General features: G+C 38.8%; 1 protein-coding gene across 3 annotated transcripts in view; it reads left to right on the top strand.

Annotated features, from left to right (window-relative positions):
- Window positions 1-6: 6 nt before the first annotated feature.
- Window positions 7-23,354, top strand: part of PKNOX1 (PBX/knotted 1 homeobox 1) — a 34,035-nt gene continuing 10,687 nt past the window's right edge. The window contains exons 1-8 of one of the 3 annotated variants that reach the window (XM_017733316.1): window positions 7-410; window positions 2,094-2,169; window positions 5,782-5,863; window positions 10,165-10,266; window positions 12,341-12,468; window positions 13,568-13,739; window positions 21,197-21,367; window positions 22,716-22,815. In XM_017733316.1, coding sequence (XP_017588805.1) covers window positions 10,216-10,266; window positions 12,341-12,468; window positions 13,568-13,739; window positions 21,197-21,367; window positions 22,716-22,815 — 622 coding nt within the window. In that variant the 5' untranslated portion in view covers window positions 7-410; window positions 2,094-2,169; window positions 5,782-5,863; window positions 10,165-10,215. Of the gene's footprint in view, window positions 411-1,524; window positions 2,170-5,781; window positions 5,864-10,164; window positions 10,267-12,340; window positions 12,469-13,567; window positions 13,740-21,196; window positions 21,368-22,715; window positions 22,816-23,354 lie in introns of those variants that run through there. The other 2 variants (XM_008632847.2, XM_017733317.1) reach the window with 2 other exon arrangements.

Here is a 23,354-nt window from a genome sequence, read left to right as displayed (position 1 = left end):
TGATGAATATGTTTGAGCAGGGTTAGTCTGCCAACTTTAAAATGATTCAGCATCTTGAAAATTACTCTAAGAGAAGGTAAATGTCTTAATTTAAAAGAAGGGGGGGATTCTTCTTATTTAAGAGCATATCAGCAGTTGAGTTGTGGATTTTAGTGTTGCAGAGGGGAAAGGAGCATAAGCATTCACATGGAGCATATGGCTGTTCCTTGAGAAACTTCAACAGACCATGAGCTCTTGGAAAACAAGGCTTATATATGTTTCTGGGCAAATATTTATTAACTAAATTATCTGAATATTCCATGTGACATGAGTATCTTCCTGTTTGTTGGTCCTTGCATGTCACCTGACTGTGCAGTCATCACCTGGACCAAGTAGTTCAGCATGATGCAGCTCACAGCAGTAGGTGATGGGTAAGTTTAATCCTAAATAGTCTTTCTGTACCCCAGAACACTTAGGCAGCAGTCATAACTCCTGGAGGGATAGAGACTTGTGTTTGGGAGAGGTGGGAAACAAGAGTCAAGCAGGAAAGGAAGAGTTTTTATTTAATCATCATTTTGTAAAACAAAATGACAGTTCATTTTAAGGCCTACACTTAGTAGGAAAACGAAGTTAATTCAGGTTTGACCCAATGTTAGAGTCAAACCAGGGAGGATTCTGGGAAAGGTAGTGATGGATTGGAACTGGATTTGACACAGAGTTGCAGGACCAGGATTTGGTGTCTCTTTCAGGTTTTTTGGCTAGCCCAAGTTAACTCTTGATTCATTAATGGGGTTGTTATTCCAGAAATTGTAAAAGACATAAAAATGAAGTAATTGATAAGGGAACATCTTGATCTTGATGAATTGTTTAAATGCCAAAAATGTGTAGAGGGCATTTTCTTACCCATTCGACATCCAAAGTCCATTTTAAATTAGTTATTATTTTAATAAACCTCCTCCTCACCCTTCAACTGTACTTCAATAGCATCAGGAATTCAGCCCTTCATAGAATTATTGGAAACTTTTATGGTTTTATAATAAAAATGTTGGAAAACATAACATATGCTTACACAAACTGCTCACATTGTAAAGTATTCAATAGCAATAAAGGCAGAGAGACTGGTGGTTTATTCTGTGTCTTCTTTATGAAACCACAAAGCATAAACACAAAACAAGATTCATTTCAGTCATAGTTTATTGGGTGCTGATGCAAATCATGATGAAAATAGGATTTCCTGTTGCTTTGGTTTAATTTGCCTGGAAGGATATGGTTCTATGAGTGTCTCCAAAAGTAAGAGATTCGGGATGTGCTTGTGTGGATATTCCAAAGGCTTCAGTGGCAAAGGGATGGAGTTGTGTCTAGGACATAAGCAACCCTGATTATCCATGTGGGGAATGCCAGGGAAATGGGGAGGGTGGTGGAGTTCTCACCTTTTTTTCTGTTTATTGATTTTTTAATTTTTTTAAATGAAATTGTGTTTGAAAAAGTAATTAAATATCAGTAAGTAGGAAAGTTGTACAGAATCAGTTCCAGCTGTGGAAGTGCTGGTCTGTAAGGGGTGTTTGTAGTCTTTCCAATGCCACCCTCTTGCCACGAGAGCAGCAAGGCAGATGAGACACCATCTTCCTGGTTTTTGGGTCCAACACGTTATGACAGCACATAAAAACTGACAGCAAAAAAAAAATCATTCTCTGTCCTTTAACAAAAAAATATGTGTGAGGATTCATGATGTGTGTGTGAGGATTCTCATGCTGCACCCATAAAAAGTCCTCCAGTTTGTAGTATTGAAAATACAGAAAAAAGGAATCTGCATTTATTACGTGAATATTGGCAGTGGATGAGGGAGTGATGGGAAATATTTTTTCTCCCTCATACCCTAACCCCTCAGGAGTCTTAGAATAATTAAAGAGGGGGGTTTTCTTTCCCCCAAGTTTTGTTTTTCTCTTGCCAAAATTGCTGTTTAGTCCCCTAAATTCCTCACTATTACTTTATGGGGCTAATAAAGCAGGGTCAAATTGCTGTGTGAATTGGGTAGGAGAAATGAGATGCTGCAGGAAGTTCCTTGAATTTGAGGACCTTTCTAGAGTCAGAAGAATGAGGATTCTATTTTGCAGGAAGTAGGAGAGCAACCTGAGGATTTCCTTCCAGAATTCCAAGAGCTACCTTGGGCAGGATACCTGGCATACTGAGGTGACGTTTTATGACTGGGTTAGGTAGAATTCCTCATCTTTCTCATCCTTGTTAAGGATGATTGTGGTAAATTGGTGATGACGTGAATTGGGAGTGTGACCCATGATTATGCACCTTTCCCAAGAAATACACTGGTGCACACACCAAGGATGTGTGCAGAATTAGAAGCTGGAGTTCTTCACAAGACCCAGATCCCCTCAATTTTACTTCTGTTGTTGTGCCTGGAGGAATTCCTATGATCTGTGCATCCTTAATATTCATTTTATCAGTTAACTGCATATGCAATTTTAGCTTATAAACTGGCACATTTTTTATAATATTTGTTGGTATTTGGTACTTGCAAATAGGAGAATTTACAGAATTAAATGTACCAAAAGCAGAGTTTAAACAAAGCATCAGTTGCTAAAGGAACACAGATCTTTTAATGAGGTGGTTTGTTTTGGTCATGCTGTGTGACAATGTGTGGTGGTGCTTGGAAGGTGGTCTGTGATATGAATACTTCGTATGGCTTGTTAAGATCTGAAATGGAGGGATACGTAAAGAGGATGCTGTGAAAGATTAATGGGACAACAAAGCTGTAGGTCCACTGTTGGAGACATCTTGCTGAATAAAGTCATTGCTGCACAGTATGTATGTTCAAAATCCTACATGCAATCCTACATGATGGTAGCTTGGAGTGTAGCCTGTATTTCTGAAGAAATCCAACTTTAGTTGTGGATTTTAATTTATTTTTAATTTTCAGTTTCCTAAAGTATAATTTTCATTCCTCTTTTTAATGTAATCTCATATTCATCAAGATTAACATATAAATAATTCTATTGCACCACCAAACAATAAAGGGAACAAAGTGACACAAAATAAATCTCATTTTACTGCAGCCAAAAATTGGTTTTGTGGCTTTTTAGGGCTTGACTCCCAGGGCAATTGACAGCATAGCTGTTGCAGAGTAACTGAGTGGCTGTATCTCTGTGATGGAACTCCCTGAGGCTGGTGTTATGTTCCTGAGCAGGAACATTGTCTTTCTTCAAAGTATAATATTCTAAATAATGACTCAACTTTATAAGTACATGAAATAGAGGAAATGGAAGCCACCTTGGTGCTGAATGAGGAGAACATCCTCACTGAGCACAGCTATCATAAACTTGTCTGCATCAGCTTCACATTGATTTGTCTTAATTCCGCTGAATGACTCTGCGTGGGCAGGTCGTTGGAGCTGGATAACCACCGAAGCAACGGTGGAATGAGTCCTGGCATGGGTGCTCTGCTTACTGCTTCATTGTTGGAATCAATTATTACTGTTATTATTTGAACCTAGAAAAATATATTGATCTTAATGTCTGCTCATATTTGTACACGTGAATGTACGCACAGGTCTTTGCTTCCTGCGAGCTGAAGTGCAGAATGAGAGGATGACTCAAACGAGGGTTCTTGGACACTTGAATGAACAAGTTCCTATTTTACTTCGTAGTAAAAACCTCAGTGGTGATTCACTTTCTGAGAGACAAAGTTGCCCTTCATTTTGGTTTCATGGTTAGGTATTTTTATTATGATGGCATTACTTTAAAGCTTGTCTGCAAGAGGAATAAAAGGAAAACAAAAATTGACAAGAGCAAGTCCAGGTTAAGACCCCAGAGTGCCTTGGTGTTGTCTCCACCCTTGAACAGGTGTATCTACTCCCTCTTCTTGCCCCCACTGAGATGTGCAAGAAGACATGATCTGCAAGCTCAGATCTCTCTTGCTGATAAGTTTTAGGGTAGACAGCAGTATTAAATGTTGTCCAGTGTCTCTTGGAAGAGGCAATATCACTGCAATATCCTCTAGTTCCTTCTCAGCTACATCCTTCCCTCTGCAGCATCTTTCAGCTGGGCCTGCATTTCTTTAGTACCTCTTTGTTCCTGCCCTCGTTATCTCATAAAGTGTTTAGAAACTTGTTATTTCCAGAGTTTCAGCTGAAGGCTTTGGAGGTAAGGGCTACTTCTTGATACATTGAATATTTTTGACTGACCAGCTCTGGCAGCAGTGGCACCATCGGTTCTTGGCTGCAGTTGTTTTCAGAATGGAGGAGCAGGATTTTCTGATTTGCAATAGTCCTCCTTATGTCTGACCAGAGACAAGGAATGGGTAGTTTATCTATTTATCTATCCCAATTAATCTGGCAGTGACCTCCGTTCTGAAGATGCCATGAATAGTGAGAAGTCTTTTATTTGAAAAATAGCCCAGTAAATTGAAGGGAGAATGAGTACCAAAATGCATGGCATGCCAAGAAGGGATTAAGAGGGTTACTACACTGTCCTCCGAACAGAATTAAGAAGCTGCAAAAATGAGAGAAGCCCATTTTCTGAAGACATAGATCTTTGACAGTTTAAGGAAAAGTGGTAAGAACTTTTAATGTGCCATCTGCTCCTTGAGCCTTCAAGACCAGGTGTATCACTTCGGACTGAAACTCCTTCTTGCTCAGTGTTCAATCTCTAACCGATGGCTGAAATTTAAACTGCCTTAAAACTTCTCAAATATCTTCCCTGCTCTGTTTAGAACCAGGTTTCATGAACCAGAGATGGCATCTAGATTGAGTGGCCCTTCACATTTTGTTTTTCTGTGAACTTGTCTGAAAACCATCACTTTTTGAAAAATAACACGTGCATAAATTGGTTCTCAAATCCAAAGACCAATTTCATCTTGCTTTCAAAAATGTTGGAGTTACTTCTCTCCAGTTCTTATTGTGAACTTTGTCTGTGTGAGAAGCGATCTGATTCAAGATTTCAGCTGTGTTTTAGCCATCATATAATTTCTGGTGGCCTCTGTGCAACCTTAGTGTCTGGAACTTCCCCTGAGATGGTTTTTTAATGCTTTTCAGCAGTTGTGTTTTCTAAGTACGTTTTCACAATCTTTGCTACTCTGCTTTTTCAATCCTTACTACGTTTAAAAGTAGCTTCAATGTACCAAGTGGGTGCTATTAAATATAATTAAAGTAATTTTAAGTGGTAATTTTTGGAAAGCTTTTTAAAATTGCCAAATAATCCTGTAGCAGAACCTGTCTTCACAGAACACAGGATCCTAACAATGGCCCATTTCTAGCATCATGCTTTGATTTTACCATGGATTGTTTTTAAATGATGACGAAGGAGATTTAAATGGGGGAAAAAGAATCTCTCACCTTTCTTGATTTCATGCTTAATTTTCACAACAGTGGCGAGTTATTCCTATTTGCATTTTGTAGTTTTATTTTTGGGATGTGTCTTGTCTAGTCTTGGCAGACAGACACTGAGCCAGAGAGTAAAATATGAAGGTTGAACAGTGAGTGAGTTATTATCCAAATGGAGCCTTCTGTTAGAGGTGTCAGCAGAGACAAAGGTGAATGTAGAGAATGAATGGAATAAGATGAGAGAAAGATCAAATAATGGGATAAGAAGTTCAAGCGTGGGATACTGGGTGTGATTAGAGATTATTAACAATGCAAAAATTTGCAAAGTGTGCAAAAAAAATTCCTGTCTGTTCATTTAAACTTGATGAGGGAACGACATAATAAAACAATTTTTTAAAAATCATAGTCAGTCTTAGAATGTGTGTTCTGTGGTGTTGTTTTCTTCTGACTATTTCTCTGTTGGTTTTTAGGTTTCTGTCTTCACATTGTACATCAGTGGGATCTCTCTGCTGGAACAAGATAATGTCTTCTTCAACTCATTGAAGGAAAGGGGTGAGCAGCTTTCTCACAGCCAATATTTTATCTCCTTTAGAAAACAGCGTGCCCTGGAAACAACTATCATCATGTATTGTGTTGAAAAGGAAGCCAGTTCTAGATGCTTTTCATGTCTCAGAGAGAATTGATGTTTGTTTCTTTTTAACTTGGTGTGTGAATGTAAGGATCTAATGTTATATAGCAAGTGCCAGGACTAAAGTTAAATAAGAATGAACAAAGAGCCATGACGAAATCTGCCAGTCATGCATTTCTCTCTGAAGGACTTCAAAGAAACATGTATGAAGGAAAATTAGAAGGCATGATTACTTGTTAACAAGTCTGTTGGGCAGTTCCCTCACAACCCTGAGAGGGTTGGTGGTTAGTTCCTAGCCTGAAGCGTAACTATTTATATCTGTTACAAACATCTGTTGTAGCTTGTATATGTTAAAAATGATACCACTGATCTCCACCAGCTCACTTGCACCTTCTGTTAATGTTACTGGGTGGTCCCTGTGCCGTTAAGTATAAAGGAGTAAGTGGAACAAGTGAGGAGTGATGTATGTCAAGTGATCACTTTGTGTATATGTTTCAGCTCACCTTTAATCTCTCCTCTTACACACTCAACTTGCACAAAGTCTCCACATTTCTAATTATGATTACCCCTGCTCATTTAGCTTCCTTTCTGCTTTATGTTTTCCCTTCCTACCTCAATTTATTAAAGGCTTCCCTTTTTTTCCCCTTTGCTTTGTAGACCACAATGCTTTTATGAATTCCCTTTCACCACAGGTGTCCAGTGGAGTTTCTGATTGCAGTTCATGCATCAGCTTCCAGTTACATGACCTGAAGTTTTTCCTTGGGTTTTCCACATGCTTTGCTTTCAAAATAAATAGAATGAGAGTTAGTTCTGTTCTGTGTGAAGCAGACTGGCAGACTCACCCTCAGGTTATTTTTGCTATTTGTAAGTCTTTGAATATAACACAAACGCAGTTTTCCCTCTACTCTCAAGTTCTTTCACAGAGAATAATTGGCATTTGAAAGCTAAGTTATTCTCAAGTCATATATTCTTGGGTTCACCTCAGATAACCAAATTCTCTGTCCTAAGGCACAGTGTGCTGGTAAGAGATGGTCCTGCTGTGAGCCGAGAATCAACGCACATCAGCCAGAAATTACCACACGAGTAGGTCAGCCAAGAGCAGGGGTTGTATGAGTGCACCGCAACCACTTCAGACCGAGTCAGCTGCTTTCCATCATAGCCACCTTTAACAGGGAGAGGCCTGAACTAGCCCGGCTGACTAGATGTAAAAAGGATCAGAAACCATCCATGTGTTGTGCGAGCTCGATGGTGGAGCTGTGGAAGTAATTAGCTGTGGCAGGGTGGCATTGATAAACATCTGGGAGCGATAGGAGCTCCATCGCTGTCTGCAGCCTGAGCATCTGCTGAGGCTGTGCCTGCTAACGAGCCCTGGGTGCTGCATCCCAAATGAAGTTGGAACAGCTAAATCTGTAAATACCTTTTCAGTTACTTTTCGTAAAGTTTAACACAGTTTGTTTCTTGCCTCTACTGAGTACTGAGGAAATGTTTCTTTTTAGTGAACCGAAGTAATTCCTCAGTTAATTCCCTCAACTGAAGTGTGTGATTAGCTCAATTTGTTCTTCTTGATTTGCGGTGGTTGTCTTCACTAAATCTCATCAGTTCCTATCTTGCCTAATAGCTTAATCTTTTTCTACTGTAATTATAAGTCAGAGGGGAAGCTCTTGTGGGAAATAAAGGATATACCCATGTAGAATCCTCTCAGTCATTCCCCTGGGATAAAATAGGGCAAAAGTCATGAAATAATCTTCTAGATGAAATAATCTATGGATCTAGCTCAAAGCTGTGCACCTCCTTTCTTCTTTTGTGTGGCCTGAGGGCCTTCCAGATGTGGAACATCTCTTCCTTATGGAAATTTGGAAGGAGGGGTTGGACCAGCTTTTCTTGTTCTCCAGAAATTCTTGCCATGTCCTACTGTCTTTACTAGTTTACATGTATTATGTCTCTGGCCTCCCTCTCCAGGTTTTTCTTCATGCCACTAACATCATCTCACATCCCTGTGAACTCTTAAGACCTTCTTCTTCTTCTTCTACAACTGTTTTACTTTTTATTTTCTCTTTTTTGCCTAAGAATTTCATCTTTCCCCCACAGCCAGTTTCTTTCTTTAGCAGTGTTTTGTGTGGAACTTACTCAGCTTTGAAATAATCATTAAATAGTGTTTGCTCTTTCTTTGTTGATCGTTTCAACTATTCTGCTTTTATTTTGAAGATAGTCTGGTCCATGCTTTGGATGTCACAGTCATAAATTAAATATAAGTCTTTTGAGAAGGAAGAAAAGCAGCATTTTCTATGTGCCTGTTCAGTCTATCAATAGAGACAGACACTTGCCCTGGCTGTCAGCTGCCATTTATGAAAGAAAATAAATGTTTAAACATAAGGCAAATGCTTACAGGGCTCATGTTTTAGAATGTGTTCCCTTAAAGTATTTTGAGAGGTATCTCACTTATTGTGGCTAATGCTGATTTAACTTTTAACACTAAGTGATTCATAACTGTAAAAAAGATTTTTAAAGCTGAAGTACTTGTACCAGTGAGTGCACTTATGTTGTTCCCTTTGTATTTTTAACTTTCGTGGAGGAATCAGTAACGTTTTTGGAGTTTCAAAGAAAGAATACTGATGTTCTGTAAAAACAGATATAACCTAGTTCGTAGAGGAAGCCATGCTTACATCATCCTGGTGAACTTCCCTGGTCTTTGAAGCTGTTTAAAAAAAGATTTTAAACACTGCACTCATACGTAGGAATTACAGTGAGTGAATTTGATGCAAAGTAAGGCTTTTTGAGGTTTCTCCTGAGGAGTTTGGTTTGTCTCTGTGTCTGAAACTGTTATCAAAGAAGGGAACCTTGAAATTTGTCCTGTGTTTCCAAAATGAAACACTCACTTGAGACTATTATAATCTGTAGGGGAAGATATCCAGAAATGTAAAAACTGCTCTTAAAAATGGTCATATGCAGTAGTAGTATAGAATAGTAAGGGAAGGACTTAAAAATAATTGAAAAATTTGTAGTGATGGAACACATTACAAAAAAAAAAAAAATTACTCTGTTTCAGATCTTAAACTGGTGAAAATTTTAAAACTTAGTTTTTTCAATACTGACATAAGTGGAAAAGAGCAGAAAACCTGGAATTACTATCTGGATGTAATCTTTTTCAAGACATAAGCTGTGACTTCTTTTTTAATATGGATTTTTTTTTAATAGTAGTTAAACATTAGGACGCCTATGTGTCAAGGAAAATTGACTTCTCTGTTAATAGTTACTGGTAATAGCTTAATGAGCTATGTGATTTCAGTTGTAATGGCTGCAAATCTGACAAGAAAATGAAATGTGAAGTAGTAATTTGATGGGTGCACACTATCTGATGGTGGTGCTTTGCTAATTTATTTTTTTTTAATTACTGTGTGTCTTAACTTAAAAATGTTTAACTCATCTGGGCATCAAACTCCAGCTAATGCCTAGAGGGAATAACATGATGCATAACACATACTTGTGTTTAAATCCTGTTGTAATTAGTATTTCCCAAAGTATCAAGTGTCTCTGAAATTGAGACTTCTGAATTCTTCTGTCGCTTTTGAAACTTTATAATCACGTGGGCCCAATTGCTTAAAATTATTTAGATATTGTTATTATCTAAGATATTGTTAGATATTGTCCCATTCTTTGTTGAACCCTAAATGGCTTGGATGGCAAATACCTGGTGTCAGAAGTGATTTGAGCCTTGGGTCTCTGAAAGTAGTTTCAGGTCCTACTTTAGAATATGGGATTCACACTCATAAGTGAACAGGGTATTCCTTAACACTTTGCATTTGGTTCATCATTTTTAACTATTATTATTTCAGCAATGCTCAGTGGGTTGGTAGCCTTTTCAAAACACAGAAACATAACCCTGCCTGTTTCTAGATTTCATGTTTTATCTTAGAATGTCCGTTAAGTAGTGCAGAAATAAGTGCTAAAGTTTACTTGAAGTTTGTGAGTGTAAAAGAACCTCAGCCTCTTATCAAAATTTTTACTTTAAAATATAAAAATATGCTATGAACTTTCTGCTAATGAAACCTGTTATAGTTCCAAACGGAATTTTTTGTTGTTTGAATGTGCACATGGCCATTGTTATCAATAAACTCTCCGAGAGGTGTGCATAAGTCTTAAATTTTACCTTTATTTTTTCTTCATCGTTTAGAACTGGATTCTAAGTGGCCACTTCTGTAACTGATTATTTTTTTTTTCTTTAAAGAATATTTGTTCACACTTATGATGATTTGACATAATTAATGTCTTAATAACCATGATGGCAACACAGACATTAAGTATAGACAACTATCAAGATGGACAACAGGTAGGTGTGTTTTCATTTCTCTAGGAGCTAAATACAGTTAGGAGGAAGAAAAAAAATAGTGACTTTGTCCTTAGTGCCTGCTTTGGCATTGTTTAAGCTGGAATAATGAAACATACTCATGTTATGTCTGGTCATGATGTTTCTTTTTTTTGTACAACAGGCTGTGCATTTGTACACTTTAAATTGCCAAATTAAAATGTTGTTAACTGGAGACAAGTCATGAGGTGACCTGTCCTCTGAAGACCCATTTTTCTGTTACTCTGTGTCAGCCCTGAGCAATAAATACAAGTACTTCTGTCAGCAGATGGCAACAACAGGGAACAGTCAGAAGAAAACCAGCAGCCTTCCACATCTCTTGTAAAATGTTAATCTGAACGCAGTCAGATTTTTGATTTTTAGTTGTATTGTTTCTTTCTTTTCTTGCAATTGTGATTTCTCTCTCTCCTCTTACCTACCTTACATATTTGACTTTATTCCCCCAGCAAATACATACCATCCTGTGGCAGTGAAAGTCAAATATGTATTTTTCTAAATAACAGACTGGGAGAGAGCTTTTTCTTCCTGTTTGTTGCTTATTTCAAGCTCTTGGTGTCCAAGGTAGACAGGTAATTTGGGTGCCTGCTGTTTTTCTAGTTTGGAAATGGCCCACAGAAAAAAACTTGAAGTTTTAAGTGAGGTTTTTCCTCCTCCTAGGGAGATAGAACCCTAACAGAACTCTGCAGATGTATGGCCAACATTTATAATCACTTGTCTGAGTCATCCCCTAATTTGCTCCTCCTTCCTGTTATTAGCCAAGAAATGAGTCCATTAGTTGCATCTTCTTTTTTTTGCAAGCATTCTGGCTTGAAAATCATTTTTGCTTGCTGAGGGAGCTCTTTGCAAGGCAGGCTGCTCTGTTGGGTGAGAGATGCTGGATTTTCTCAGTTTCTGACTTTGCTAGGAGGTGGCTTGGCCCCAACAGGTAATACAGCACAAACCTTTTGGTTCTTCCAGGCTGTGTTCAGAATAGTAAAAAATTTTCTGTTCCTGTTGTGTGCAAATAAATTAAATTCTGTTAAAGTCAGGTTCTCTAATAGTTTCAGGATGCCTTCCTCTCTGCAGCTGTCAGTTCTGGCTGCCTGGAGATACCTAGAACAGCATCTGTCCTCTACTTGAGATAAAAGAGAAGTAAGAGAAAAGATTGCAGTGGTTTCATGTCTTTGTGCAGATGCTCAAACGGGAGAAAACCAGAGTTTAGGCTGAGGGGTGGAAACTGTGACTTTCACAGTTCGGGTTCCTGTAAGACCTTTAGTCCAAAAGGTATTTAGCTGGAGGTGATGAAAAAACCACTTTCAGCACCTTCAAAGCACCCCAAAGGTATACCCAGCCTCCTAATGCAATTTAGGAGGTGGTCAGGTGAAGCTGTGGCTCTGTGTTGCTTTTCCATGGTATAAATGTGTGGTAAATGGATGTGTAGAAGGAGTTACTGCTGTTTTCATGTAGTTTGATAGTCCTAAAATACTTGGTCATTACAGTATGTAAAATGGAGTGCTAAAGGTCATGGGAGATTATGCTTCTATAATTGAAGGACTTGAGGGACACAGAATATTTCAGATCTTTTTAAGAAAGTGTGCATTTTAATGGGCGGAAAACCCAAGAAGATCCTTTTCCTCAGTATCCTGATACAAGGCACAGTAAGAAATAAGAAAGAAAACTTAAGAGGATAAATTTCTTTACATTGATTTCATCCTAAAGGATTTTTATGCAGACATTCCCATAAACTTCTTGGAGCAGTGTACTGTAGGCTGTTCCAAAAACAGCCACTGCAGAAACAAAATGCTTTAACAATTTGCTAATATCTGTCATTCCCATTTTAAAGCCAAATGCTAAAACTTCAAGTGACCTTTATCCATCAAAAAGTGTCAGGGATTAAAAGATGGGTTTTGTTACTGCTACAACTTCTTGAGTCACTGCCAAGTCACACCAACCTTCTGGCAATTTAGGAGCCCTTTGCACTGCTCTTCCCTTAGAACACAGTACCCTTATTTTACGTCAGGGCTACAGATTTACTTAGAACTTACCCTTTTTTCTACAGATGCAAGTGGTAACAGAGTTAAAAACTGAACAAGATCCCAACTGCTCTGAAACTGATGCCGAAGGGGTGAGTCCTGCCCCTGTAGAATCTCAGACTCCAATGGATGCAGACAAGCAGGCCATTTACAGGTAGTGATGGACTCGTGTTCTGTGTTTTGAAGGGTAAAGGATAGGGTAGAGGATTTATTTTTTTTAATAAAGAAATAATAAGTAGCTTAAAATCAGGTGATCTCTTGGCTGTCTCTGTAGTCACTGTCAGTCATCAGCCAAGGAAAAACCTCCTGAGGTGGTGGGATTCTTCAATTTCAGCAGAGTTTTAAAGGGTGGCTGCAAAATTTAGCAAGCTACTTAGACTTTAAACTGTGGTCCCTATTTGTCATATTGTAGCTTTTATCTTTAATACAAGTTTTTACTTTTATTGTAATTAGGTCAATCTTTACTCCTTTTTCTTTAGGGATAACAATCTATTCCCCAGTAATTAGCTCAAAATGGATTAAATATTGATGTATGAACACACTAATTTGAGACTTTTCAGTGTTAAGTGCTGTGCTAAGCAGTTTGCTCAGGTTTGATGGGGTTGGGTGTTCTTTCAGTTTAACTACTTTATAAAGACAGAATTATTACTGGTTTTCAGGTTAAAGGGGAAAAAAAAAGGGAAGAAGCCAAACAAAACACCAAAAATTCCCAACCTGAGGCAGAAGGATGTATCCATTCATTTACAGACTTGTGCTAACTACATCATCTTCTCCTCAGAGCATGATTTCACAGGAGGCTTCTGAGCTCAGCCTGAATACTCTTCTCAATTTTTTAAAGTTATTTCATGATGTATAAGTATGGCTTACATTAAAGAATAGATGAATTTTAGCAGGCTTCATTTAAATCTGCATTCATCCTATTTGTAAGTCCTAAATCTCGTTTCTAGTGCACTGTATTAATCTATCTCAATGCCACTCAATTACAGTGAATTAAACAGTCAGAGCTTTTTTGCTTTTGATTGTTCTCTTTAATTAAATATATATGTATTTTACTGCTGTATTTGCCTCTGCAGTGTGGTAAATCAAAATGAAAATGAACTCCTATCTTATTTTGCTCTAGCCAGTGGTGTTATATGCAGTCTCTTCCAGAACTTGTCACACCCATGAGTAACTGTGAGCTTTTCTGAGCTAGATGTCTTAATTTTCACATAAGTGAAAATACTTATTCATGTATTTAAACTTTTTTTTTCTAGGCACCCACTATTTCCCTTGTTAGCACTATTATTTGAAAAATGTGAACAATCTACACAAGGCTCAGAAGGCACAACTTCTGCCAGCTTTGATGTAGATATCGAAAACTTTGTAAGGAAGCAGGAGAAAGAAGGAAAACCTTTTTTCTGTGAAGATCCAGAAACGGATAATTTGGTAAGTATTAGCTGTTTGTTTCATTTCTGAAACAATCATCACATTTGCAGCTTCTTCCTAATTTCTGATCTCAACTGGTTCTCATAGTTTCTCCTCATATTTTTCTGCCTGTGAGAGATTCTTCCTTATATTAATGCTTAAAAATATTTTTTTCAATTTCTTCTGACGCCCTTTTCCCTTTTATCTGTAAATTTACACCAGGCTCTTCACAGTTGTTTCCTATTCTCAGCTGGCTGACATGAATGTATTGGAGACAAAAAGAAACAAATCCTTTCCATAGCCAGATTGACTCTGCAAATTAATTTTAGAGTGTTGGGTGTTTAACATATTTATCGAAAACATGTAATTGATGTAAATTTTTTTCCAATTTTATTTAAATCGTGGTTCACTTAGTTAATGTGAGAGTTGTTATAAGATGAGCTTAGAAAGTCTTTAACATATACAATTTTTTTCTTTCATGTCATTGACTCTTTTAGGCCTTTTGAAAGTCCTTCCTTTGATATCCCCATTTCGAATATACTTGCCTTCAATATTTTACTAAAAAATGAGAGTTAGTTCTGTTCTGCATGAAGCAGGTCTGCTGACTTGCTAAGCCTCAGGTTATTTTCTTAATTTGTAACTCTCTGAATTCAACACAAAAACACTGTTTTCCTGTCTCTCTCTAATCACAGTTTCCTTTCAGAAGCACAGCTGAAATCTAGTAGTTGAAATGTAGTAGCTGTGGCTCAGTGGGTGAGGAAAGAGCAGTGGTTGTGCTTTGTCTTGACTTTGGATGTCTCTTACAATGTTCTCATAGACAGACTGGTAAGACATGGACAGGATAAATGAGCAGTGAGATGGACTGAAAACTGGGTGAACCCCTGGGCTCAAGGGGTTCTGGTCAGCAGCATGAAGTCCAGTTGAGGGCTACTCAGAAGTGCTGTTCTCCAGGGACTGGTTGTGGAACCAGAGCTGTTTAACATCTCCATTAGTGACTGGGGTAATGGGGCAGAATGAACCCTCAGCAAGTTTGCAGGTGTTGTAGAACTGGGAGGAGGAGCTGACCCACAAGTGGCTCTGCCACTGTTCAGAGGTACTTCGTTGCTTTTGGAGAAGCAGAAGAATGGGAATCTCCTGGAATTCAGCAAAGGGAAATGCCAAGTACTAACGGGAATAAAAAGACAGACTGACTCTTCCCAGTGGTGCCCAGTAAAAGGGCAATAGGAAATGGGCATAAATTGATACACAGGAAGTTCCATTAAAGCTTTTTACTGTGAGGGTGACTGAATACTGCCCAGAGAGTTGTGGAATCGCCATCCTTGGACACAGTCAAACTCAGCTGGACATGGCCCTGAGGAACCTGCCCTAGCTGACCTTGCTCTGAGCAGGAGGGTTGGATGAAACAATCTCCAGAGGTCCCCCTTCCAACCTCAGCTATTCTGTGGTTTCCGTGAGCCTCCAAAGATTGGTTTCCCAAAGATCCTGCTTGCCTTGGCCTGTTCCCTTGCTTTTGGTCATGCATAAACATTCTCTCAGATCCAGCTTGCTTTGGTTGTAGTTGGGCTTGGTGTGTTCAGATAGTCCTTCCTGTCGTTGACCTGTTTGTGGTTTTAGTGACAAAGTCTCTTGGTTTATGTGGCCTTTCCCTTTGCCGATGGGCTGCACAAATCTGGCTGGTTTTGCTTGAGGTGGGTGAGGAGGTATTTGTTTATGTCCTGGATTCCGTGGCTGCTGAGGTCAGTAGCAGCTTAAAGTGGAACCACGTTGCAAAATCAAAAGTCTTTGGCATTGAACTCCTGTACTGTGGCCATATTGTTAGCTGTGACTTTCTGCTACTGGATACCAAGTGAAACCTGAGTGCAGCGTGTCCTCTGCCTGTCCTGGAGGCTGGGAGCTCTGAACAGCTGAGTTCCTACAGGCTCTTCGTTTTGTCTGGGGCAGGGAGCACAAGTTTCTGTCAGGTTGTGAAGTGGCTAGCATGGCTTTCAGTCTCTTTTTCTGCTTGAAATACTGGTGCTTGCCTCAGGGGAGACTGTAGATGGGCAATTTTTTCTGCCTTCTGTCACATACATTTTTTTTTATAGCGATAAAAAGTCTCTCTTTAGTAGAGAGAAACACTATTGTGCACCTTTGTTACATCTTCTGCTCTTGCTGTCCTTCCCTTTTTAACTCCAATGTTAATTCAGCCGTTCATCTGAAAGGAGAAGCTGTTAAAACTGATAATTAGACTGGGCTAGAGGGTGGAGCAGAGTCAAACAAATAAGGTGTAAATGCTCGCTCAGTAGGATCAACTTGGAGCCAGAGCTAAACTGAGATGAATTGAGCATCACAACATTCCAAAGAGCCAAATTCAAGTCCTATCTGAGAGTCACAGGCCTGCTACACTAAGGAAATTGGTCAGCTGCTTCATTTCTTTTCCTTTTACCTCTTTGGGAAGTAGAACTCAGCCAGACTGCAACTTCTGTGACAGAGCTTCAACTGACAGCTCCAAAACAGCAGAATGTAATTCCATGCTGCCTGTGGGCTAATTAACTAGATAACAGAAATTATGAAGGGTCATAGATAGTGATTGTAGAGTCACTTACAGTCCTGGCAGTGTTCCACATTGTGCACTCACTCACTTGAAACATCTTGAATACTCCACAAGAGGAGTTTGGAGTTCATCCAGAGAACCATAGAATGTTAATCTGGGTGGCACAGGCATTAGATCAGTTTGACCAGAAAGGAAGTTCATTAAGAGCAGTGGATGCTTGCTCCAATTTGTATAGCTCTTACTAAGCTATGGTCTAGATTATCTCGTTACTTTGGTATTATAATTCCCATTCTGAATTAATTGGTGGCTTCCTGCATTAGTATTAAAAAGGATTTCAGCACTGGGAAATGCAGGTAGCATCCACCTGAAACTTAACTTTAAGGATATTGCTAAGCCTGGCTTGTAAGCCAGGTTTCAAACCCTTGTTACTATCTGCATGGAGGGATTCTGTTCTAGAGGTTCTGTTCTTCCCAGTTAAGCTCTCCAAAAGCATCAGTTGGTGATCTTGAAGCAGCAGGGCAAAGGGTTGTGGTCAATCCAGGAGAGTTGTTACCAGGCCCTTTACTTCTGCAGTGTCTTTCCCAAGGCTGGGTGCAATCCTGTGCCATGTGCTCGGGGATGACCCTGTGATTCTGTGCTGCAGAGCTCCTGTTTTCAAATCCTGTGGGAAGGAAGTGGAAGCTGAAGGTTGTGCTCATGTTCTTACTACATTGGAAATGTGCTTTCCTAGAGATCTAACTTCCTCCATACCGTCTTGGAATGTTCTTTACATCCCCCTTAATCCTTACATCAAGCATCAGTGTCAGAAGACATGTGTTTGCTGTCAATAACCAGATTTTGGTGGTCTGTATTGCTGCCAGAGGTTCTGAAGTGCACATGCTTTCTGGAAGTGTGCTCAGCTGCATCCACATGACATGGAGTGTCATCTGTCGGAGCTTCACACCCTTTGCCCCTTACCCTTTGCTACCTCTGCCTCATTTTCACAGATAAAACAGATCCTGGATTGAAAAGGCACCAGCTGCTCTTTGTTCTCCATTAGTCTCCTTTTGTGCATAGGACATACACAGATTCCTCCATGTCTGAGAAGTTGTTCAGCATGAGTGCTTGCAGAGAGTTTTTTTAGACCTTTCACAGATTATTTTATGTTTTAAGACATTCATTGCTTTACACTTTTTTGTTGCTCACTGCTAACCCAGACGCTGCAGAAATACCACATTGCCTCAGGGTGGTTCCTGCCTCTGGTGTTGCTTCTGTTCAGAGTAAACTTTTCCCACATATGTGTGGATTTTTTAAATTTCCCCACATTATGGCTTTGTCAAGTCTAGACACAATACAAAAAAAGGACTGTTAAATGTACTCTGCCTTCTGTAGTTGAACAGGAAACTGCCTTTTTTGAAGACCCCCGAGTTTTTTGTTTCATTTGGGGTAAGGATTTTTGGTTCAGTACCCTCTTCTCAATTCTATTGAATTTTTAGTTGTGTCAGGAAGAATTGTAGTGGTGAAGTCAGCTGATGTCATTTGAATATTGACTGAACAAGCCTTTCTGAATAGTGCTTTTGCTGTTTAATTTGCAGAACTGTCCCATAAACGTCTAGCTATACCTTTTCTATCTATGTCTCATAGCTGGGGACTCAAAATAGAGGAGAGAGGTTATCAAAGCAAAACAAACGAAAGCAAAAGAAGCACAAACACAGAGTTTGTGTTCTTCCCCTGAAAATCTAAGTTGTCCCAGGAGGATTTGGGTCAGGGAGGTAGGTGAGCTGTGAATGTACATCTTTTAATTGGGCTTTTTGAAAATGAAAAGAGTTGTTTGCATGAGAAGATTATGTGTCAGTATATGGAGATTCTTTCGTGTATGTTGCCCACATATGTAGTTGCTGTGTGGTCTGAAATCCATAAAAAACTGTGACTCTGTGTTTCACATCAGCAAAGGTGAGCTGGGGATCATGACCAAGGCAGTGCACGCTGTGTCTGTGCCTTGGCACCACGGGCTTGAGGCACTGAAGGCAGGACACAGCCACAATCTGAAGCATATTTAGGGTTAAAGATACCATTTCTTAAATTTGGAGACATACTTATATATGAATAGGCTCTGGATAGCAAGAACTGGAAGTTTTTCAATAACTTTTCTTTCTCTGCTCAGTAGTTTACCATTATCTTTACTTAAAACAATTGCAACACTAGTGGAAGGTGTCCTTGCCCATGGCAGGGGTTGGAACAGGATGATCTTTAAGGTCCTGTCCAACCCAAACCATTCTAGGATTCTGTGAATATACACAAATCTCATGGTTACTTCATCTTTGTGCATTTCTCTGAAATTATACTCCAGGTTTATTTAGACAGCTGAAAAGACTAAATCAATTTGGTTGTAAAAATACATTATTCCGTGGCATATTCTATGCAGCAGCACTGAATAATGAAATATTACTGCTGCTGTGGCCTGTCCGAAAACATTTCTTTGTCTCACTTTTGTCCAGCATGGGTGATTTTATCAGGAGTTCTTGATTTTTGTAGTTTTAAGGAAAAAGTGAACTTCTGCTAACATTAAGTTCAGTTCACCCATGCTGCAAGAGAGCAGCAGCCATATGGCCATGGTTAATGTAGCTGTAAATGAGTCAATAAGTCCTGGTGACAGGCATGGCATATTTACAAAGTTTTGCTTTCCTCCTAACCGCAGTAGCACAGCTTCCTGCAGGAGTAGTGTGATAGAGAGGAGCTCTGCAGAAACCTGGGTAGTGTTACTGACTCTGGGTTTGTGGTTAATTTTGACTTTAATTCAATTTTCATCTCAAGTACCAACCATCAATTTTAAACTGAGTCTAAGCTGAAGAAAGGACTTTCATTTTTCCTCCAAGTACATGCTGATAAATAAATAATACATATATGGCTAATGTTTAAGAAACCCCAACTCTCTTGACTAAGCAAAAATAAACTAATCTCTAGCCTGGTCAAATATTATGTGTCCAAAAGCATATTTTGTTACCTCAGTTTTAACTGAATGTTTAAAGCATTCACTAATATTATGTGCAATTTGTTGATTGTCACACATGAAGAATTTTCTATTTCAAGCTCTTTTGTCTCTGAAACAGAGACAGAATTTCTTGAAACACAGATGAGCTTTGTTTAATGTTAAAATTTATTTAAATTTGCATGCTTTAACTTTGCTGTGTTTAAAGGTGCTTAAGCACTGTTTAAACAGCAACCTGGGCTGGGTTAGATCTCTGGTTTGTGTCTCAGTGCTGGGTCATTGTTCTTAGTGTTTCAAAGGCTTTCAGTGTCATAGGTCAAAAGAGTTACCAGATATTCATTTGGATCAACTCCCTCAAATCTACAGCTCAGGTTTTTCTGCAGCTCTTTTTTGAAAGATGTATGGGAGTTTTTTTCCTTTCTGGCCCTGAGAAGAAGCACAATTTCCTTTTTTTTTTCTTTTTAATCACTTAATTTCTTAATTTTTTTTCATCTTGTTTGTTTTAACACACAATAGTCTACACTGAGTGGGTGTCCTAGAACTGGAGTATCTTCTGCTGAAAAAACAAGGAAAAGATGTGTCTCAGTGAAAGATAAAGTGTTGTGGTGGAGAGGGGACCACGCCCAAAAGTTTTCCTGCCTTGATCTCCTTTGGGTGACTTGAGCAAAGGCATCTTCAGCTCCCAGTTGGCTTCTAGAGTTGGAAGTAATGGGTAGCTTAGTTTGGAAGGTATCATTTCTGTTCACTGGGTTCAATGGTCTGCCCAGGTAAATAACCCCTCATATAGGACAGGTTTTTCCAAATAATTGTGAAGTCAAGCTCTGCACTATGCTTCAAAATGACAATTGTTCAGTTTCATAAAACTGAAGGATATTTATCTCAGAGATCCAGCACAGCACAGAAATGTTGGGGGTGGCATGTTGTATAAAAAATAATTACTTTGCTGGTGTGTTGTGTACATATTTGAATGTCCTGGATTTCCTACTGCTTTTAGACCATCTGGATTTGGTTTTAGCTTCTGATGTTCTGCCATGACCCTTACAATCATCTAAGCTATTTTTATGCAGTATGTAATGCCATTGGTTATCCGGGCTTACAGTGTTTTTCTCACACGAAGCATGGCAAGTATTCTCCTCACACACATATCTCCTGTACTTGGATTTCCATTTAAACATGGGGGGGTTTTAAATTTGGTTTAGTGCTTTGTATTTAATGTTTTGTATTTCAGAATCAGTCTCCTCACCTGGAAGTTCTTACAAGATTTTACCTGAGAGTTGTTCATCTTTCACATACAATCACAGATGAACTTAAAAGCTGTAGCACTGAAGAACTGTTTGATTACTTTAAGCTTTGGTGAACAGTGTGACTAAATTTGGGACCTCTTAATTCTAATTTTATGGAAAAATAAAAGCTTTCATCCTCCCTAACAATCTGTGTGACAAATTTATGCTTAATCACAGGAGAGTCTTCTTTCTCACTGTACGTCAAACTCATCTGTACCTTTCTGGTTTCCTTGTGTCAGGGTGTAACATGCAGCTGAACCTGGTAGTTCTGATTTATAGATCTCAAGAGAACTGCTGCTGGCCAAGCCTGTCCCAGCCCTGCTTTCCAGATAATTTGTGTGGATGGGATTGCTTTCCATCACTTCCAGTCTTGTGTGGTCTGTGACCCAGAGTTGTACGAGGGGGTTAAAGACCACATGAACGTCCAGGCTCATCCTGTGCCCTGTGACACCTGAACTGCTCTGTCTTCCTGATGTGTCACATGTGACAAAGATCGCTTTGTTGCCTGTTTTGTTTTCCCTGTGTGGCAGTTTACTTGTGTTCCTTTCACATTCCAGGACCTAGCAATTAGTACCTCTGCTTTAATTGGGTGATCTGGATGTTACTGGAAAGTAGTGTTTGCTTAAATCTCACATTAAATATTTCTTTTTTAACGAACAGTTATTTTGGTTCTAATTTTTTTTCTCTCCCTCAGATGGTTAAAGCAATCCAAGTTCTACGTATCCATCTGCTCGAGCTAGAAAAGGTTAATGAACTCTGCAAGGATTTCTGTAGTCGTTACATTGCCTGCCTGAAGACAAAAATGAACAGTGAAACTCTACTAAGTGGAGAGCCTGGAAGTCCTTATTCACCTGTGCAATCTCAGGTGTGTTTCAAGTACTGTTCAGTGGATTTTTGCTTAGATTTCCTTAGGAAGCTATAGCTACACTTGTATTGCTGCCAGTTTGCAAACAGAGGTTCTGCAGTTTCCTGTATTTTCTCAAATCAGTTACTAATAATACAAAGAGTTGGGTTTTTGTTTGGGTTTTTTTTTTGTTGTTTCTTAGTTTTCTGGGGGTTCTTTTTGTGCACACCTGTGTGCCACTGCCTGATGGACAAATCTGTTGAAATGTGCCAGAGCACAAGAGTCATTTTTTTATTGTCTGTCTTCCTTTCATGATTTTCTCTCAGTTCAGCAAGTGGAGATATTCAGAACAGCCTGGATTTGCTATTTTGTTGGAAGGAGGTTAGGAAACAGAATAAACAAAGAAGAAAAATTTTCCTTGTTAAGGCCTCCTTAGTCTGCCTCCTTCATTAAACTATTGAGATGACTGATACATTTTATACACAACCTATATTCTGGAATAAATAGACAAAGTCTGACGGATTAAATTTACAATATTGCATTTTCTGTATTAAATGGACCACAGTTAATTATCAGCAGTTAATGGTTTTTGCTGTCAGAATGAGCCCTGCCACCCCAGTACCCCCTGGATCCCGAGTCTTAGGGCATGGCCCTTCTCTGAATTACTCATGTGTCTGATGCTCCGTATTAAAAAAAGCCCCAATGACTTTTAAACTTCACTTTCTGGACTCCTTATTTAGGTTTTGGTGTCTGGAAGTGTGGAAAGGGGATTCTAAAATCAGGCAAAAACAGCTTTTAAAAGGGTTTTTCTGTATATCTTACAGTTTTCTGTAGAGACAAGAGGGACCTATTTTGCATTTGCAATGAAGAGAGATTATTCATACGTACTAAGGAGATGTGTAAGAGTTAAATGTTCAGAGTTGAGTAAGAGCTATCTTGAGCAGAATAAAACATTGAATATTTAATGCATTATGTTGAAATTGAAGGAATGAAGGTAATAACTAAAATTCTAAAGCTTTGATGCTTGTAATAAGAGCATCAAGGGTCATTTCATTTGTCCTTTTTCCCTCTTGCCTTTGGAAACTGTTTCTCTTATTCTTTATAGACCTAGAACTAAAATTTCTCAAGATAGTTTTGCATCTTTTCTAACAGTTGCTTTTTGTGAGGGTTTTCAAAGGTAATGGTTAGTGATAATGAGGAAGTTAATGTAGATAATGAGGTATCTTTCTCTTTGAAGGTAAACTCCAAATGTATTTTAGAGCCAAAAATACATAATACAAATTATAAAAATACACAAGCATACTTGATCTCCTTACATTTAAAAGAAAAGTTTTAAAAATGTAAGCAACTAATTGTTTTATTTTTCTAGCAAATTCCAAGTGCCATTGCAGGCACGCTCAGTCCCCAAGGGATCATGGTGCCAGCATCAGCATTGCAGCAGGGAAATGTAACTATGGCAACAGTAGCAGGTATGACACACAAAAACAACTGGCACCTTGCTCTTCATCTGGGTTTCTTTTATAGTTGTTACAAAAACTACACAAATACTTTTATAAATGTGTTTTAATACCTGAAAAGTTGTTGTAATACAGTCAAGTGCTTTACTGGTTTATGAATGTTTATTTAATTCATGTGTATAGCAAGTATGCCTATGGGAGTGGCAGTTACATATGTAATATTAAGAGATCTTTCTGTGCAACACTGCATTTGTTAAAAGACATTCCACAGACTGTGGTGTTTTCCTTTTTTTTTTTTCCCCTTTAAAAAGAGTAATTCTATTTGACAAAAACATGCATTGCCTAAACCATTGCACTTGTTGGCTGCCTCATGCTCCCTGGAGTTTGGAACCACACCTGCAAGTCTGTGACATCCTTGCTGTCCTTGTTATATGGAAATGACATTTGAGCTGAAATGTTTTATCTTACTTCTCAGCAAGGTTTTAAATCAAACCCAGCTGCCTGCCCTAAGCACTGGCCACACATAGGTGTGATTTTGGTGTTGTGACCCT

This window comes from Corvus brachyrhynchos, unplaced genomic scaffold, assembly GCF_000691975.1.
Source record: "Corvus brachyrhynchos isolate BGI_N302 unplaced genomic scaffold, ASM69197v1 scaffold32, whole genome shotgun sequence".
NCBI lineage: Eukaryota > Metazoa > Chordata > Aves > Passeriformes > Corvidae > Corvus > Corvus brachyrhynchos.
This window is presented reverse-complemented; position numbering and strand designations above follow the sequence as displayed.